The 21,495-nt window shown below is 26.2% G+C and overlaps 1 protein-coding gene across 1 annotated transcript in view; it reads right to left on the reverse strand.

Annotated features, from left to right (window-relative positions):
* LOC129613467 (protein lap4) overlaps positions 1-21,495 on the reverse strand; it is an 86,675-nt gene that overhangs the window by 1,593 nt on the left and 63,587 nt on the right. The window contains exons 2-8 of the mRNA XM_055527549.1: positions 19,541-20,444; positions 13,493-13,631; positions 12,999-13,129; positions 1,123-1,466; positions 712-1,032; positions 455-626; positions 236-346 (exon numbers count right to left, since the gene is read on the reverse strand). Coding sequence (XP_055383524.1) covers positions 236-346; positions 455-626; positions 712-1,032; positions 1,123-1,466; positions 12,999-13,129; positions 13,493-13,631; positions 19,541-20,434 — 2,112 coding nt within the window. The 5' untranslated portion in view covers positions 20,435-20,444. The remainder of the gene's footprint in view (positions 1-235; positions 347-454; positions 627-711; positions 1,033-1,122; positions 1,467-12,998; positions 13,130-13,492; positions 13,632-19,540; positions 20,445-21,495) is intronic.

The raw sequence follows: 21,495 nt of genomic DNA on the forward strand, positions 1-21,495 counted from the left end.
ATGCATAAAATTTGAACAAATCAAAAAACAAAACCAATTTGAAATACAAAAACCAATTATCGAAAAAGCCAATTCGTATAACATTAAGCAAGCAAATTCTAAAATCAAATTTTCATAAGCAAACATTATTACTTTGTTAACAGAAAATGACAAAAAAAAAATATTCAAGAATTTGGATCATTTATTATAATTATCGTGTTATTTTTTCTTTTGAATATTAAAATGTTAAACTTACCCTATGTCTATCATATATAAGGGCATCCCGATCTCTTCTATACACTAATTCGTCGTATCTAGTTCGATCTTCGGGAAAAACCAATTCACGAATTTCAGTAACTAAAGTATGCTATAAAAATTTTGAAAATTGTCAAAATTATTGTTTTATTTATTTAATAATTAAAATTATTATAAAAAATGTCAAAAATAAATACATAAGAAAAAAATATCAACTTACTTTTTCAGGTGTATCTAACATTTCTAATAAGACGGCAACAAAGGCATCTATGGTCATTGCTCTCGCACCATATTCTCCAATATAATACGAAAGACTTGCAAATTGATGTCTAGGCAGTAAGGAACGTGCTTTCTCCTCAACCATACCCGATATTTGACATTTTCTTCTCGCTCTAAATTGATTTTGAAAAGAGAAAAACAATAAGAAACAAAAATTTATACAAAATATTATGAGAAATAAATTTTTAAATATTATACCGGGTTCCTGTTGGACTATACGCATCCCATGGTTCTAATTCAATTGAGGTACAAGAATGTGGTACTTTACCAACATCACGTACAACTAATGACATACGTTTATGATATTTAAGTTGACTAACAGCTTCATCATGTGTTACATCTAAAAATGATTGACCATTCACTTCTAATATTTCATCACCAACCATTAAACCAGCACGATCTGCAACACTATCTTTATCTACACCAGTTATAAATATACCAAGGCCATATTCAACACCACCACGTATCATAAGACCAAGTGATTGACCTGGTTCAATTAATAATTCTACACGTCTAATTCTGTAATTTTATTAAAATATTGTTATTTAAAAATGTTAAAATTATAAAATTATATTAATATTAAATTAAATTTAATATAGCAAGCAGTACCTATCTCTTCTATCACTCCTTCTTCCACCATATTCCATTGGAGGTGATGCAGGTCTACCTTGTCTATCCATCCAGGAACATGTTTGTCGAAATGGCGGTGAATTCGGTCCTAATGCAGTCGCTGATGGATGATGTACTATTGATGATGTTGTTCCAGCCCCATGGTGTAATACATGACCTCCTTGGGAACCAGATGGTGGTATTGGTATACCGGTTGTTGATGCATATGTTGGATCTCTTGAGGGCGGTCCAAAACCATGTAATGGGGCAGTCGAATTCAATGTTGGTGGAGCTCTAACCGTCATACTGATTTCACGTGATGATTTCAATATCTGCACACATCTCTGCGTTAAGAAAAAAATATGGCAATAGAAGAAAAAAAATGGAGAAAGAAGAGGAAATAAAATAAAAATAAAAAAATAATAAGAACGAAATAAAAAAAATAATAGAAAAAAAAATTAAATAAATTATTTGGAGAACTGAACAAAAACAATACAAAAACAAAAAGGAAACTGTTATCATAATAATTAGTAGTTTAACGGTAACTGACTTTGATTTTTCTGCTTGTGTAGTTTTAATATAGACAGTGTAGAAGTTTAATTAAATTTTTTTTTACTGTTTTGTATTTGAAATCGTCATTTTTTTTTTGTTTTTAAAAATGTTTAATAAAAACGTAACAAAAAGTTCATTTCTCATAAGGTGCAAATAAACATCGAAAAGCTTTAATAAAACAAATTTAATTTTTTTTTACTTGTTTGTGATTTTAATTCAAAAAATTACTGTTAAGAAAAGAAAACAATATAGTATAATTCATAAACGGTTGCCGAATCCGAAACACTTAAACAAACGCAACAAGTGCAGTGCAAAAATAAAGTTTCTGTTACAAAACCAATTTACAATGAATTTTGAGTTTTCCCTTTAAATACAAGAAAATCACTTCGAGTTTCTTAATTCAAATTGTTAGGTAAGTATTCGTACAAAAAAATATTTTGTTTGGTTTCAAAATTAAAAAACAAAAATAAAAATTAAAAAAAATTTCAAATAGTGTAGAAGAAGTTTAAAGTTGGCCTAAAGGTATAGTTCGTTTTTGATAATTTGTTCTCACAATTAACGGGCTGTGAAACCGATACACTTCATAACGCCAGTTGGCTACCAAGCGCCGAATAAACTATTGAATGGAATAGAAAACCACATGACATTTCAGATTACATTAAAAAGAGAAAAAATAAGATGGCAGCCAAGGCAAATTCAAGAAATTCTATATAATTCTCCATTATGTTCAGAGTAAACAATTCATACATCAGCACTTCTGAACAGTAAATATAATTTTCGAAAATTGCAAAATATTTTACATTTCCTTGTAGACCGTCTGTGGATATAATAATTTCCAAAAATATTTTTATTTTGTATAAATGAAATACAAACTGGTGCACATATAATATCCAAGTATTTAAAAAATATTTAAAATTTTTTTGGAGGAAAGTGGCGTTTGTAAATAATCACAATTTACTCCACCCTTTATCAACATACTTAAAGGAAATAAATATTTCTTATTTTGTTTTTGTATAGAAACAAATTGTAATTTACAAGAGATTAGCAGATGTTCAAATAATTTTCGCATTAAGGTCGACAAGGAAAGAAAAAGAATTTAAAGTTTCAGTTATGCTTAATAACCGAACGAATCGAATAAAAAAAGGAAGGTATGGTGATCGTACCAAAGTTTCAGTAAAAATACACTTCTCTTGCTTCTGCAGTCCATGCATCTCTATGAAAAAATTTAATATACTCTTCAAGAGAGTAGAATTCAAGAAAATGAGTCCCTGTCGCAAAATTTAACAAGGATGTGCCCATCAGGACTTTGGAATAATATTTAGAAAATACATAATGCAACCAATTAACGTGCTTACCACATCACATTCTAGGAAAAAATATTAAAATATTTACAAATAATTTTTTCAGTGCACAAATTTTCTATTATAAATTAAATTTAATCTAACATAGCTGGCTAAAAATAAACATAAATTTTAATTTTTCAAATTTATTCGATTGAACAGAGGACAACCCATTCGATTATGCTATGCAGTGTAATGGAAAAAAAGTTAATTTTTTTAAGGAGATAATTAGTGCAAATAATTAATTTAAGAGAAATTTTAAGTTTTGTTTTTTATAGTCAAATTTCGGGTTAACTACTTTTATAACAAAGTACATAATTCAATTAAAACCAAACCTTTTAAAATGACAAACCAATGAACTTGAAACTCTTTTGTTTTCTTAAAAAACCCATTTATTTTTTGAAAAAGAAATTTCAAAATAAAAATAACAAAAAGTCAAGAAAAAATTATAAACTGACTTTTAGCTGACTTTGATTAAATTTAGTTTCATTTAAGGTTTACTATAAATATATAAAGAGTTTTAAATTGAAAACTTCAAAATACAATATAGTAAGACAAAAGTTTGAAATATTAGTAGAGATATATTAGCATCATTCAAATATGCAAGTAACATTGATGCAATAGTGGCAGAGGCAGAAGGACGACAAGATTGATACCGGAATTCAACATTTCGCACGAGAACCTGACATAAAGTAGAACACACTGTTTTTCTCCAATTTTTTCCAGCGAAACGCGGAAAAATCGAACCAGAAGGATTCGGAGATAGTAGTAGATAGCAAAGCAAAAGACAACAATGCCTGGGAATAATGTTAGAGAACGATGAGTGTAAAATAGATTGAAGCAATGTCATATGCAGCGCCACACCACTGGAAAGACTAAAATTTTTAAACGATCCATATAAGAGGCATGAAAAGTATGGGCGAAAAAAATACAAAGTGAATTGGAAGAGAAGAGAAAATGCGATAATGAAATAAAGGTGAACTGAATTTAAATAACGTGTTGAGATAACCGCTCAGAATGGTGCAAAATATTAAAAACAATGCACCGCACCATTAATATTTCTACTCTCGTAGTTCTCTTAAAAAACTGTATTATTATTTTAAATACAAAATGTCATTTTTATGTGAGCAAAATGTTAAACCATAACTTTTCCCGAAATTAATTCGTAAAATTTCTGTTTAGTTTCTGGAGTCTAGTGTAAATTCTGTGAATTTTGACGAAAAAAAATTGTTTTTTTGCATATTAATGCAACAGGATGTGAACATTCCTTAGATTCTAAGTTAATATTTATTTTATTTATTTTGACATCACGTTGTTTCTAAGAAAACCAAGATGTTTCATATTTCATTTCTTAAAATGAATGCAACATGTGCTATGTAAACATCTCAAACTTTTTGACTAAGTTGAATTCATCCCATTGTCAACACATTTTATATAATATGTAAATAATTTTTTAATAATCACGTTTATTCCAAGAAATCTTTTTTTTAAGAATCATAAATCATTCCAGCTAAAAACACTAATGTATTAGAGAATTTAAAAAAAAATTTATGGCATGTATTGACCCTTATTGGACCTTCAAAATTTTACAATTTAAGACATAAAGGGTTTGAAAAATATAAGCAAAGTGGTTACTGCCAAAAATTACGGTTGTTATTGCTAAAAAAGCTATTCTAAAAATCTAAAGTTTGGTGCAGCGTCATAGATTATTCCATCGACACGAAGTATATAAAAATCAATTTTACTCGACGGACAAGCTTTTATAAACGAAAGCCGACCCATATATTGACTATGTCGGCATTACGTAATTTAACTTAAGTACTCCTTAACTAAAAGCTTCTTTTATAGATTTTCACTATAAAAATAAATTACATTAATTATCGAGAATTTTATGTCACTTTGCCAATTAATATTTTCTTTATGTAATAGATGCGCTTCTTTTCATCTCAAAATTCTTTAATTTGATTTTTGAAACTTCCGTTTATAAGAAGAGAAAATTCTATTCTTTTATCTCTTTGATTTGTGCCTTTTAACAAACTATTATATTTGCATTATAAATTTCGCTTATAAAGTACACACGAACCTACATGAATTTAAAATGGGCTACAACTAATTTTTAAAAGAAAATTATTTTAATTTGAAAAGCAAGTCAAACCCTTTCATTTTTTTTTTTTTTTTGATATTTTCTTTTAAGGGTTTTTTTGTTTTTTAAATGAGGATATTTATTAGCTATATAATTAGTATTATAATAAGCTTAATTGTTTTATTGAAAATGAATTCGAAATTAATTATAAGGCTATTTATAGATGGAGGAGGGGGTTGGAAGGAGTTTGGAAGGAAAACACTTCTTTTGTTATTTTTTTTTTATATTTAAATTATTTTATAAAATAAAGTGTTTCTTCTTAAAATTATTCTTGAAATAAATCAAAGGCGCTTATCCGGTTTAATATTTTATGTGATTATTTATATATACATATATGTATGTATTTTGTGGTTTGTTGTGTAGTTGTTTATATGCACAAAATTAAAACCTATATATTGTATTGCGTAAAGGAAAGTGGATCGAACTGATAAGAAAAATATTGATTTCAAGCAAAGACTCTTGAAAAGTGTGTTAGAAACTATTATAAAAATGAAACTTATTCACATGAATAAGTTTAATTTTCTAACAGTTACCGGATAAAATATAGTTACCGAAAGGAGGTGAAATTGCAAAATTGCAAACATTTCGTACACCAAATAGAAACTAAGAACTAGGGGACAAAATCAATATGCCTAAGCAAAATCATTTCATTTCTTTTTCAATTCTTTATTATTTTGTAAAAATAAAACAAAATGGCAAATTATAGATTTATAAGAGTCAAATAGTTCACAGCTGCAAAATAAAATTACAGTTAATAAATTATATTATACCAAAAGTTCATAATAATTTTCAAGGTCAATATCCTAATACAAAAATTCATAATGATATTTACAACGATTTAAAATAAAGAAGGCAAAAAGAAGAGAAAATCAAAAATTCGAGAAAAAAAAATTTACAAGATTGTTTTTTACGATGTCATTATACTTTGTATTTATAATTATTGCCGTTATTTGTACTCAAATAATGTGTGTAATATAATATAAAGTAAGTACACTTATGTATATAAAATTGTTTATGTGTTGTTATTGTATTTATTAAAGTAATTTCTTCTCTTCTCAATATTCTTATAATCCAATCAAAAATATTATAATTTTGAGAACAGATGATGTTATCATTTTAGATTGACAAAAAAATAAAAAAAAAAAATTTTGTTACTTTTCTTTTGTCTTCAAGGTTCTTCTTTTATAAAATGTCATGCAATTCGATACAACATTTTGATATACCGAAAATTTGTATTAAATAAGAGTATAACCAGACAAAAATATTAATTTTTCTTAAAAAAAATCGAAAAAGTTAGCACATTTCCCACAAACTTATACTTAAATTATTATCATTCATGTTATTAAATTAGATATTCAAAATTATTGCATAAGTTTAGGATTTTAACAATATTGAATGAAACCAATTAACAATTAAGTGGAATTATACGAAATGATTTCATTATTTAAATAAAGTATGTAGAAAATTGTTTCCCTAGACTGCTTCACTAACATACTTTTACACATATTTGATTGAAAGGGAATACACTAAAATCAATTAAATACCGAAAAATTAATTAGGAATCTTCTAATATTTAATTTTTTCAAATATATGTAACTTTAAAATTCGACTACATTTTTAATAAACCGGTGAATTTTTTTACTAAATCAGGCTATATCAATATAAACAATAGTCATAGTTAACACATAGTATTTAATTTCGTATTAAACAGACAAATACAATAGTGAGTTCATATAAAATTAAAAGGATCCCCTTAAAACTGGCTCTGCTTAAATATTAAAAATTTTCATATGAAATAAAGAACATGGGGGAGATCAGACACAAAGGAATTAGCACAAACTGGAAAAACATTGGCAAAAATAAAAATATTGGCACAAAATAGAGTTCGTTGGGGAAGGGAAGTTTTATGGAAGTCCCATGCTCTCAAAAAGAGTGAAGCAAACAAAAGAATCATTTCAATTAATTTATATATACAAATTTTACGAATGTAGAAAATAGAATTTGTTAGAGCTTAAATTGTTATACTTCAATATTAATTGTTATACTTCAATATTAATTGTTATATCCAATATATTATTAAAAATTTCAAAATTTAAATTTATATTGTAAATATTAATAAATTTTTTTTTCACATATTATTTTAAAATGGCATTATTGTTAAGAATAGGAAAATATTTGCAGTGTATACTAAAAAAAAAAAAAGAAATAAAAAGAAGCTTAAAATTTTCAAAATACAATCTGCTAAAAAAAAAATTTTTTTGTTAGCCTAGCATTGTTATTATTTGTGATAGCGCTAAAGCCGCTTATGCTAAAATCTGTTATAAATTTTAATTACTGTCACTGCCATTTTGGAAAAAAATAATCAATACATTTTGACAGATTTAACCCTTTCTTATACTTTTTTCTTTAAATATTTTAGAGAAAATTAAAAAAAAAATTAAATTTAAGAAAAAAATCATAAAATAAAATTTGTAATTCAAATTAAATAGGGGGATAAACTTAAAGAGAACATTTTGGTGGCTTAAAAAAAATTAAAAAACTTAAAATTTAATAATAAAAAAGTGAAAATGTGATAAAAAAAAATGTACTTTCTATTGCCAATTTTTCCTTTTTTGCATTTTCTAAATTTATCATGTATATTTTGTTTTTTTTTTTTTTTTATTGTTCTCAAATTTTATTTATTTTTCAAAAACAAATAAATAATTTTTATGCAAATAATTTTTAACAAAATTAATAATGTGCGCAGTTTAAATTAAAAAATTAGTTTCATATTTTTTTTTTGATTATTTAAAATTATTTAAATTAATTTAAATAGCTTTCATATATATATATATATATATATATTAAAAACAAAATTATACATCAATATTAATTTTATATATTTAATAATAATAATAATAATTATATAATATGTATAAATGTATATATGTATAGGGAAATTAGAACAAGCTTTATTATATAATAAAGTAATATACACAATATTGCATAAATATTTATATTAATTATTAAATTGTATACTGAATTGTATGTGTATTAAATGTGTATAGAATAATATTATGTATGAAAAAATGTCATTTATATTGATATATACGACTAAAATGTTGTTTTATAATTAAATAATATAATTATGTAAATATGTTTATGTATATTAAATAAAAATAATTATTTAGAGTTTCTAATATTGCGCGTAATTATAAATTTGCCACTCAAATTGTATTTGTGCGGTAAATGTCATATTCATGTCAAAATAAAATTTACTTGAATGACATTAAAAATTTCGAAATTCTAATTTTGATTGTCATTAGAAAAAATTAACTGGTAAAGCTGGTCACTAGAAAATTAACAGCGAACTACACATCGTTTATGAAATCAAGCAAACCATTTACACTCTATGATTTTAGAATAATAAATATGCAACATGACATACGAGTATCAACATAATCTGATGTTGAAATTCTATGAAATTCTTTTTGGAATTGTATGTAAAAGTTTAACCAATTGTAATATAAAAATTTATATCAAGAATCGTAAAAAAATAACCATAATATGGAAAATGTGGTATTGAAACTAGAAAATTAATAACTAATTTTGACCTAAAATTTATGGTTTATGAAAATCAATTAAAATTTAATTTTAAATCGGGTACGTAATAAAATGTGTGTATATATATATATATATATGTACACAAATTTTTTTATATGTACGTATGCATTTTTATAGTCACAATTGGGAACGTAATGAAATGGAAACAAAAATAATAATATTCCCATTTATTAATTTGGTTTTTATGAACAAGGTTAAAATGGCAATTCATACACATATAATATGCAAATATTACCATTTCTCTAAAGAGAATTAAATGTTTTGTGAATTAAATGTAAGAGAATTTTATATACAACGAGCTTAAAACAAAACGCAGCAAATAGCAATGAGCTGTCATGCTTTGTTTACGTAAATGAAAATATGAAAAAGAGAAAAATATTCGGCCTAGTATATGAGTAGCGTCGCAGTAAGAATTTAAAAAAAAAAATACTTGACAATTTTAGTATTATATTGGAAACAGGACGTGTTGTTTCTAAATATTTATTATATTTGACATAGTGTCACATTTCTGTGCTTTTTGTAATAATTTGTCACTCTTCTCTAAAAAGATTTATTCAATACACTCAAACATCGTAATTTAATTCGCAATACCGGCATCCGGCATCACCTAATTTTTGAAACAAAATTTCAAAAGATGACAAGCAGCATTTTTATCGCTCTTGGCAAATAAACTCATAGGTAAATTTATGGCAAATTATGGAGAGAATGGCAAATTATGGAGAGAATGGCAAATTTATTTTTTTAAAAATTTTAATTCGTGAACATTTTATTTAGCGCAGTGAATTTTTGTTGTGAATAATGTTGGAAAATGTTATTATTTTCTATTATATAATTATATGCATGTATGTAAAAATATTAAAAGAGTAATGACACTTTAATAATTAAAAAAATTTTTCTTTCTCTTAATTTTTTTTTTATTGTTATTAATTATTATTTTTATATTAAAATTAGCAAAGGAAGTAGCGGTTGTAATAAACAACTAAAATATTTTAAATAATAATTTTTATAGACGTTCAATGCATAAAATAAAATATGAAATTAAAAAAATTTTTATATTTAATTCTAATTATGAATAATTTCAGATTTTTTTTTTGTTTTTTTTTTCGTGATTCATTTGAAATCAAATATGGCGAAACACAAAGCGAAAAAGAATACGAAAACAAAAATTAATAATGGCTACAAAAAAAAAATAATTAAACTCAGAGAAAAAAATTAAAAAAAAATTTTTTTTTTATTAAAATTTTAAACTAAAGGACAATGGTCGGGTATACGCACATCGATATATATATATATACATTTAAATTTTACAATATAACAGAAAAAAAAACATTTAATTAAATTTCTATTTATTTGTACATATATACAAATATATATGTACATATATATTTATTACGACAACATATATTTGTAAACAAAGTGTGTACTGTATATTTATAAACAAATTTATATACGAAAGATTTATTTACAGGATTATATGAAGTAAAAAGGGCTATTCAATATTATAGATGTGTTACCTATGTAACTATAAGGACAGAATATAAGTATACTAATATATATATTAAAAACATATCCAATAGGATTGGGTACATAATACAAACTTTCGTCTTTGAAATCCCGGCCTAATTAAAGGAATTATTATAGAGCCCAAATCTTAGATTCAATAGATTGAGCACGCTTGAGTTAATGATCTAAATTAATAAAGTGGTAGGCAATCTTTAATTTAAAAATTTTTTTACAAGTCTCATTAGCTGCATTTAAATAAATCCTGAATTCTTTTGCTTTTCCTCCTATAATTGGAATAATTTTCCTACTTGTTCACAATGGAGATTTTTGCGTACAATTTTCCAAGTTTTTCACATTTCTTTTGGAAATTCAATAAATTTTATTCCTTTCGATATTAAGTTCGTCTCATAATAACTCTACGTCTTCTCGCAAAACAAGTTATTGAACTTGAAGAAAAGAATTTACATTCTTCTTTCACAAATTTACAAAAACAAACAATACGAGTACATATACGAGTATCATGGCTTTCACGATTCTTTTCAGCAAAAAAAAAAAACAAAAGTTGCTTTCGCATTAAAATTCTACAACTAGCCAAAATAGACAATTAATGATATGAATATATTTAAAACCTAATCCATATTATAAAAAATACGATATTTTTAATATCGTAAAATATATTTTAGTTTATGTTACTCAACTGGTATCCAAATAAAATGCTTAATATTAATTTTCAACAGATGATAGTAATTGAAAACTTTTAACAGACCTTAAGCCTTAATGGTACAAACCTTAAAAATCTGGAATATAAAGAAAGAATTTCATATTAATTAATTTTTCGGATCTACATATGTATATCACTCTAATAAGAATCATGTTACAAGTTGCCTAAGTTAGCTCAAAGAATTAAGCTGAAATTAGCTTACAGACTTCAACCGAAACTATTTAAATGGAATGTAGGAATGAAGTTTTATTAATTAGATAGCGATACTGACTCATAATTCAGTAGTTCAATTCATGATACTAAGTAACATGATATTCGATTTGGGTTTTCATAGTATCGAATTTTCAACTTTATAATAACTCAATACAAATCACATCAAATTAATTGTAGTCTATGCTTAGCTGTAAATGTAAAATTTTTGTGTATATATTTTTTGTAACGTGTAACTTGTTTATTAAGAACTCAAAACTCAAATTAATTTCTTCAAATAAATTTTTGAAAAATTAATATATAATCTATTCTAAGGGTATTTAACATTTTATCTACGAAATTCCTTCAAAAATTTCTTAACCCCTTTTAACTATGGCATAAAGAAAGCCTAATACGAGGTTGTGTTAACCATTATGCCATTAATTCATTTAATAAATTAACAATTTCTTAGAATATATACTTAAAAACAAACCAAAAACAAAAACAACATGAAAAACTCAAAAACATATAACACAAAACACAATAAAATATGTATATAAGTGTATGCACACAAAAATGAAACACATTTAAAAATAGTCGCATTAGTATAGTGTTGTAATAATTGTAATTAAGAATGTGAATAATATTTATGCGAGAATTTATTCTAAAAAATGAATCACTAAATAATAGTGTGATTTACCATAAAAAATTAGATATTATAATATCATAAACACAAACCAATTGATTACGATATTTATTTCTATGATAAAATGTTTACGATATCACTTATAGCGATACACTTTTCAGAACAAACCCCACTAAGTAGTGAATGTGATTTTACAAAAATTTTCCAATTTCAAATGCAAAATGAATTATTTTTATTTTTGTATATAGACGGTTCATAACTAATTATGTTCAGTTTTAATAATGTTATACGGATATAGAGAGTGAATTACTAATATATTTGTTCAATATTTATATGAAATTGGTATTCTGAACTAAAATGTTGAATTTATGGTTCAAAGTGAAACTTTATAATTCATTTAAATTTTTCTTGATTTTGTTTGTTTTAACATTAATGTATTTAAAATGATAAAATTGAAACAAAAATTCAAATAACACATGTATTTATACAATTAAATATATCATGTATGAAATTAAATTCATTAAAATCATAATTATTTAATACTCATATATTTAATATACTTAAAAGATTAAAATAATATTGAAAGGGAACATAAAATAAATTAATTATATAATATGTATACAATATAATTACATAATATATAACGTAATTCGTACACAATCAAATGCACATGTACTTATATATCAAAATGTATATATACATATGTATATAAAATTATATATTGAACATGTAGAAATTACTATATACATGTAAAATATTCAAAGTGAAAACTCTGTAATTAACAAGATTTTAATATACTAATGTAATATAATAATTTAATATACTGTATTTTAAAAAAAAATATAACAAATAAAAATTTACTTGTAAATAAAATTCATATTTCTTTACATTTTTAATTTCAGAGAATGAGTTTTCACTTTAAATAATGATATATACATATATATATATATATATATATATATATATATATATAACAAGATATACTATATACATATTTATAATATACATATATGACAATTAATAAATGCAGTTAAGAGTTATGATATTTCTTTTGCATTTTTAGACAACTTAAAATATGAACCAAAAATATATAGGTATATATATAATGTATAAGTATAGACAAATAAAACAAAAATAAAAAAATGAACGAAAGAGCATTATTAAAATCTTTTTATTCACCTTAAGCGCTTCATCATGACTAATTGAAGTGAATGGTGTACCATTCACTTCTAGGATTGTATCACCAGGACGTAATCCAGCTCGTTCAGCTACCGAGCCTTCTTCTACTCTTGATATATATACACCTAAACCTAAATATAACAATATTATAAAAATAATAATATATTATAATAAAATATATACAATTTATATATTTTGTTAAGCAAAACGAGAATATAATAGTTATAACGAAAAATATAATAATTATAACGAAAAGTATAACAGTTATAAAAAATGTATATATAATAGTTAAAACAAAAAAATATAACAGCTTTAACATAAAATATAACAGTTTCAATAAAAAAAATATAACAGTTTTAATATATATAACAGTTATACTATATATATATATATAACAGTTTTAATATATATAACAATATATAACAGTTATATGAAATGGAAAAGCTACAATTTATATTGTATATATTTTTAAAAATTTATAAAATAATTTTTACCTGAATCTTTTCCACCTTTAACACATATACCGAAACCGTGACCAACATCTGGCTGTTGATCCCTTGACATTGACACAGTTCTTGTTGATAACTCATGTATATTTGGTATACTACGATCTCTTTCTCGATCTCGGTATATCTAAAGTATAAATTAAAGTTATTATTTTATAAGACTACAATTTTCATAAATTTTAGAAACAAAAAATTGTTGCATAAATTTAGGAGTAACTTGTCAGATGTGTTTTTAAATCTAAACAATGCTTGTTTTTTATCATTTTATCGTTTTAAATGAAACTGAAATAAATATGTTAATAGGAGAAGTTACGGTCAAAAATATACTGAAAAGAATGACCACAGAAATGTGATAGAAATATAATAGGGTAACAAGAGAAAAAAGTCTTTAAATAACTTGTCAAGTTCAGAGTTGTGCCGAAAATGTATATATACCTTATAACCTTTTATAAAAGCGTCATATTAATTGTAAAATATATTCTTTACTAAATAGTTTTAATTACACTTGTATCTGATTCAAATGCAGAAGTTTTACAAAACCGTATAACTATTAGTCTCGATTTAAAATGATAAAACTATTGTTCGGCAATCATATTTGGCATAAAGTTTTTAAAGCATATAGGGAAACATTTAAAAATCCTTAAATAAAAAAAATAAATTAATATTTAGCTATACGCGAGTGTTGTCCAAATTCCTCATAAATATTATGTGTGTACAATTTACACAATTTGTTCATAGATATTAACCACTTAGAGTGTAATGAACATTTATCATAAATAAAATTTATAATTACCCTAAATGTGTTAGTAAAACAGCAAAAAAATTAACCATTTTCCTACATAAATGTACTCATACTACATACATAACATACATGCATGGTATCCTTTGTTCGTAAATTTTTACATTTAAAATTTCATTTTTAAAAGCCTTTTCTCTTTTATCATTACTAACCGAAAATCTATAAAATAATGACAATGATCATGATGATGATTATGATAGCATTTTCATCATCATCATCATCATCAGCGTGTATCAATACGAGTAATGTTTACATAAATGTAATATGCTCTATTTAGAGTGCAATTAAAGTGCAATTTTTATATTCGAATCGTTACAAAAAAAAATTCTTTCTTTAAAAAGTTCATTCCAGTATAAATTTAACAACAAGAAATATAAAAAATATTTTAACTTCTTCTTAGAAATAATGATATATATATATATATATATACATACACAAATTCAATGTAAATGTTTGTGTGAATTAACCGAGAATAATTTGTAAAATAATAAAATAAACAAAATATACCAAGAAGAAAATTATTTCCAAGGATCATAATTACATCCTTGGTCTGATATTCTGCTTTGCTTCAAATACAAATACAAGAGAATATTAAATAATATATATACTATACATGTATACATAATATACAAAGTTATGTATACATAAATTTGCAAAGTTATAGGGTTCTTTATTAGCGCTTTAAAATCTTTGTAAATAAAATGCTTTCTAATTTACTCTTATTTTTTTCTAAGAATTTTCATATTTCTAATGAAAAAAAAAAATAACAAATAATTAATATTATAATAATTATATTAAAAAGGCTAAAATGATTCATTTTAACCCTTTGAATTTCTTTTGTATTCAACTTTGAGTTTAAGTTTTAAAATTTATAATTAATTAACGGTGTTACCTTCAATCAAATCATGTAGTTAAGGCCAATTTTATTAATATAAGATTTTCTTCTTGTAACAAAAATTTTGGTTTTTGTTGGGGCAGTTCAAATAAAACGTTTATTTAGAAATATTTTGATTGACAAATTTCATAGAAAAGTGAAAAAGTCCAATAAAGAAATCAACTACCAAGAAAATATTGTGTTTAATTTGTTAAATTTTGAATTTGTATTCATCTCATTTGAAAATTTGACAATTTTTATTTTGATCCTTATATAAGACAAACGAGAGAATCATGTATTCTTAGGCTATTGTATAGTTTGAACTGTCAAGTTATTGGCGAAGTTTTAATGAAAAGACTGTTCATCAGGCTGCCGTTTGGCGTACGAATACAGATGGCTTATCTAAACCAACCGGTTCTCTTGAGGAACCCAACTAAATCTCTGATATTAGTCTTCGATATCATATCCTCCAGGTTAATGAAGACATGGTAGATATGTTCATCAAGACCTTGAAAAATCGAAAATCTCCCGGTCTAGATGACATCACCAATGAATATTTAAAATACGGAGGAAATATATTAGTTCAACAGCTCACGAGGCTCTTCAATAATATTTTGAATCAACAGTTAATACCAAGGGATTGGAAAACATGTATCACTGTACCTATATATAAAAAGGGTGATAAAAACGATCCTGTAAATTATAGAGGTATTACATTACTAAGTTCAGTTCAGAAATTACTCACCAAAATAATTAATGACGAATTACTGTCAAAAATAGAAATAAGTGAAGAGCAAAATGGATTTCGTAAGAACAGGTCAACCATAGACGCAATCTTTGTTGTACGTCAGCTTGTTGAAAAATCAATCGAGTTTGGTAAACCCTTGTTTATGTGTTTCGTGGATTTGAAACAAGCCTTTGATAGAGTCAGACTCAAGGATGCAGTACGAATATTACAAGAACATTCTATACAAAATAACATCATCGGACTAATCCAAGACATTAACACCAATAACAAAACCAAAATCAAGGTGAATAAAAAACTGTCTGAAGAAGTCTCAATATCAACTGGCATAAGACAAGGAGATAGCCTGAGCCCGAGCCTGTTCAATATAATCATGGACAAATTAGTAAATAGTGTGGTCAACAGTGGAAGAGGATATAAGATGGGCAGCAAAGATATCAGTATTGTATGCTACGCAGACGACGCCGTCTTACTAGCTGAAAATGAAGATGATTTACAGAGGCTGTTATACACATTCAAGACTACTGCAGAGCACTACAATATGAAAATATCAGTGTCAAAGACAAAATCTATGACCATTTCGAAAGATCCACTCCGTTGTAAATTGGCGATAGACGGCACTATAATTGAACAGGTGATGAGTTTCAATTATTTGGGAGTTGAAGTGACCAGTGACCGGGATTCAAATAGAGAAGTAAGGGCACAAGCCAGTAAAGGCGCTGCAATATCGGGATACTTGCGTGATGTAATATGGAGTAACAGATACATGCTGTTAGATAATAAAATACGTATCTACAAAACATGCGTGCGTCCTATATTGACATATGCCGCCGAAACAAGATCTGACACGTCCAAAACAAAACAACTATTGCGAACAACAGAAATGAAGACACTAAGGCAGATATGTGGGTACACACTAAGAGACAAAAAACGCAGTACCGACATAAGAGAGGAGTGTAACATTCAAGATATCGTTCGCTGGACCCGTGACAGACGGCGATACTGGAGAGATCACGTCAATAGAATGGGTGACAACCGACTTGCGAAAATTACCATGACCAGCAAACCGAGTGGGAAGAGACCAGTAGGCAGACCGCCCAAAAGGTGGCGCGAATGTTGGACCTCAACCTCACAAGAACAATAAACGATAAAGCTGTAAATAATGTTGAAAACAGGCACTCTGCCTAACACAAGAAGAAGAAGAAGAAGAAGAAGATATCATATCCATCCCCGTGACATTTAGTCCGCTATCCGGGCCCAGCTCAGAACCGGACACTCACAGAGATATAACCTTGAAATGGGAATAAAATTAGAAGGTATTGAAGGTAAAAATCTGGCATTTTTCATCCGCGAAACTACGTTCTTCATCTTTCAAATCGGCTGTTTTTTTTAATATCCGTCACGCCACTAAGTTTATCATTAGAAAAGGTACTACTCGTAAAAAAAGTCAATTATGTTTCGACGATGAGTATAATGGCATACTATTACCCGCCATCAAGAAGAAGGTTATGAAGCAGTGATTTAAGGAATTTACAATAAGCTGGTTATCAAATCAACAACCAGAAAAATTTACAATTTTAAAACACAATTAAACAAAAAACGCGTAACGCAACTGTCAAATCGTCATACAAATTGCCGTTATTGTGAAATCATTTTCACAAAACTTTTATGATTCGATCTGGACACCCTATATTTTTTTGTACATCTTTTAAATATATGTACATAAAATAGATAAAATTTTTATTTTTATTTCTTTAAAATTATACAAGCGAAATTTAATATCAGCAAAAAAAAAAAATTTTATATTCAGCCAGCGCCACTATTATGAATAGAAGAAACTAGAAGTTTTACTCTTTTATTTTTATATTTTTTTTTTTGCTTATTTTCATTTATCTTTGGTTTTTTTTCTATCGCTATTTATTTATGAATTTATGTGTCATCCCATGCGTTTACTAAGTTAGTTTATGTGACAAGGATGCTGTTTCATGTATTTCGTTTTTTTTTTGTACTCTTTTTACTCTACTTGTTGTTGTTATTTTTGCTATTATTATTATGACATATACTTTAATAAATTTTATAAATACACACAACAACTTTATAAACACAAGTATATTTGGGGTTTGTAAAAAAAATAAATTCAAGGGTATATGTGTATGCAAGTCTAAATACGAGTAGTATGACCTATGAATACAAAGTTATATAAATATTATATGTATTTTCAGCTCACATTGGATTTAAAATTATTAATTGTTGTCACATAAATAATATAAAAAGCTTTGATTTGAAGGGCACAAGTGGCCATCATTTAATTACACAGCAGGTATAATTAAAATCGATTTAATATTTACTAATTAATGAACAAGTACTTTTCTACTTGTACTACACAAACATATTGTGTACACCACGTGAATATGATAAGATAATTTTTTCCCGGTCACGGTTATTGATATTTAGAGTTGATCTATACCTTATTGGACGCACTTATAGTAGTTAGTTTTAATTACATCATTTCGGTCCAAATATATTAATAAAAATTCAGTTGCAAATGTACTGTAATAAATACAAAATGCAGGGCAAGAATAATAAGACATACATTTTTGGACGACGGATTAGTTAATGTTATATTAATGTAACATAAAGAATAAACTTGCCTCTATGGAAGTTCGATAAAGCTTATAGTGTCAAAATTAAAACTGACAACTTATATTAATAAAGACATCGTTTCTAATATATTTGGGAATATTGTTATGGCGTAAATCGTAAATATCCGAGAGTTAAGAAAGTGAATAAAATTCTTCTAGATCTTCCGAAATTTTACCACTAAGTTTGAATTTAAATTCGAAATATAACAGAAGTTGTTCGAGAAGATTTTTATTAACACGGGTCAGTATATGACAATAATGCTGCTTTTTATCTTAATAACATTCGAATTTAATAGATTATAAAATTTCAAATGCGCCCCTGGCATCCTAATAAATATATATTATATTAAAATATAAGCACCAACACATACTCAATTCAGTATTACTTGAACGTAAATACATATTTGTAAAGAATCTTGTTACACAATTTACTTTAATGCAAAAGGGAGCATTAAAACTGAAGACGAGAAACTACTTCCGCGAACAAAAGGAAGTGTTAATGTTATTTTAAGAAGTTCCCTTGACTCTTTATAAAATATTCACGTAACTAAGTTTGTCATTTCTTGTATATACTATACATTATTATAGCAAATATACTAGAGTATGGTAAATTTAATTCCGTTATATAGATTTAAATTACAGAATAGTTTTTTAAATTTCATTTAATTTTAGTTTAAAAGGAAAGAAGAAAGTTTTTTTCGTTCTACAAAATAACAACTTTTTAGTTCTGGAGTTTATGTAAGTTTTAGTACATCTAAAGTAAAAGTTTACTAAAGACTTTATAAAAGTTATTTTCAAGTTGAACTGAAAATCCTTAACGCGAAAGTAATGAAAATTTTCTAACAATAATGACTTTAAAAAAATTTATAAATTTCCAGAATAACTTCAGTTAAACCAAGTAATTTTTAAGTTGTTAAATTAAAAATGGTTCGTTTGAGTTAAAAAATAAAAAAAAAAAAACAAAAAAATTATTTACCTGATGTGTTGTTGATGGTGGACTACTTGCTGGACTCCGTCTACCACGATCCCTTGTGCCGTTGCTATAATGATAACTTGTAGGAACTGATGATGAGGTTGTTGCACCAAACATTCTTATTACTTGTTCGGGTGATATTGGCCTCTTTTTGTTGCTGCCATTTATATGTCGCGTCGAATTCGATACGGTACCAGAACTTCCAGCTACCGTGGCACTTGAAGATGACGCTAACGCACCTGGTATATGACTTGATGATGATGATGTTAAATATGAACCGCGACCAGGCAACGAACCACCTTTTATTTGAGCACTTGTTGCACCAGTCGCCGATGTATTGTAATAATAATGAGGTGAATGTGGTCTTTCTACAATTGTATATGATGTACCGGGTGGTGAATAATATAAACCAGATGCACCACCAGTAACAACACCACTTCCAGAACCACTTCCAGTACCTAAACCAGTTGTACGACCACGTAATGAACTTGTACTGTTTCCTATACGTGCACTTATACCATAAGGGCCACTCCCACTTACAGTACCTGATGGAACGACACCAATGCCATGTCCACCAGTTATATCTTCGTTTACTTCGAAACTGTCTGATCTGTGATGTGATAGATGCATATGTGAACTGCCGCTTATACCACCAACACCTAATGTACCACCCGGTGGTGGTAATATTACACCAGTTGAACCAGCTGAACCAGATGTATGATGATGGGTACCTACAGCTACTGGTACAGAAGACCCTGATAATGTTGAACTGTGCGGTGGATGATAACCACGTGAACTCCATCTTGATGGACCTAAATCGCATAGTTCTGCATAATCGTTGCCCGCTGCGCTCATTGTTAGGGGGTCTCCGCCACCGTGGGCGCCCCCTAAGCGCATTACCGCACACCTATAAAGAATTACAAAAAAAAAAAAAGAAAATTAATTAAATATGTCATGAACAAAATTGAAAAAAAAAAAATAAAGAGAATAAATAAATCAATTACAATAATTTATAATATGTTTAACATACAAAAAATTTTAATTATTAATATAATGTTCATGTGAATGTATATGTAATAATAAATGTTATAAATAATTTCCTACTGTGATAATATTTAATTAAGGTACCAATCATTTTAATAACAACAGTAATAAACTATGATTTGGCATTGTCTCTAAAACTCAATACAATAATAAATTTCCTCCCCTTCAATTTATTTTCTCTTAATGTCAGAAATAAATTTTACTACTTATATATCTTATATAACATATCTCTCATACCTTATATACACACTATGTACATGATACTTATATACCTATTGTAATTTAATACATAAATGTGTAGGTGTCACTTTGATTTACAATACCTTACAAAATCTAATGAGCTTACCGAGGGTAATAAATAAACGTGGAAAATTATATACTATTATTGCGTTGCGTATGTAATATGTGAGTGTGTGTACAAGAAAATTTAATATTCCTTTCTGAATATACTAGCATCTTTTATTATTTATATAAAATGTATACGAGTATATAATAATATTATTAAACTTAATTTATTATATAAGCATAATAGATGGCGTATTTATCGTATTGTATAATATTTTATTAGAAAATATTTTACACATAATATGTATATATGGGAATAGTTCCAAAATTATTATCGTGTTTTACACAAAAATAAAATTTAAGTTGAAAATACAATTGAATAATTTAGCAACTCACCACCTGCAATATTGGTAATAAAAACTAATAAATAAAAAATTGTTTTTTTAACTAAAAATTATCTTATATACACACAATATGGTTGTGTATACATATAACAGATGTTGCCATATATAAGCAATATTAAGTGGTGTATTTTAAGAAGATAAATTGGTCTAATATAAACCAATTTTCACATTTGGTTTTACATTTTCATTGCTTCTTGTTTTCTATTTTCAATTATAATTAAAAAG

The sequence above is a fragment of the Condylostylus longicornis genome, unplaced genomic scaffold (genome assembly GCF_029603195.1).
Source record: "Condylostylus longicornis isolate FDR11 unplaced genomic scaffold, ASM2960319v2 ptg000084l, whole genome shotgun sequence".
Lineage (NCBI taxonomy): Eukaryota > Metazoa > Arthropoda > Insecta > Diptera > Dolichopodidae > Condylostylus > Condylostylus longicornis.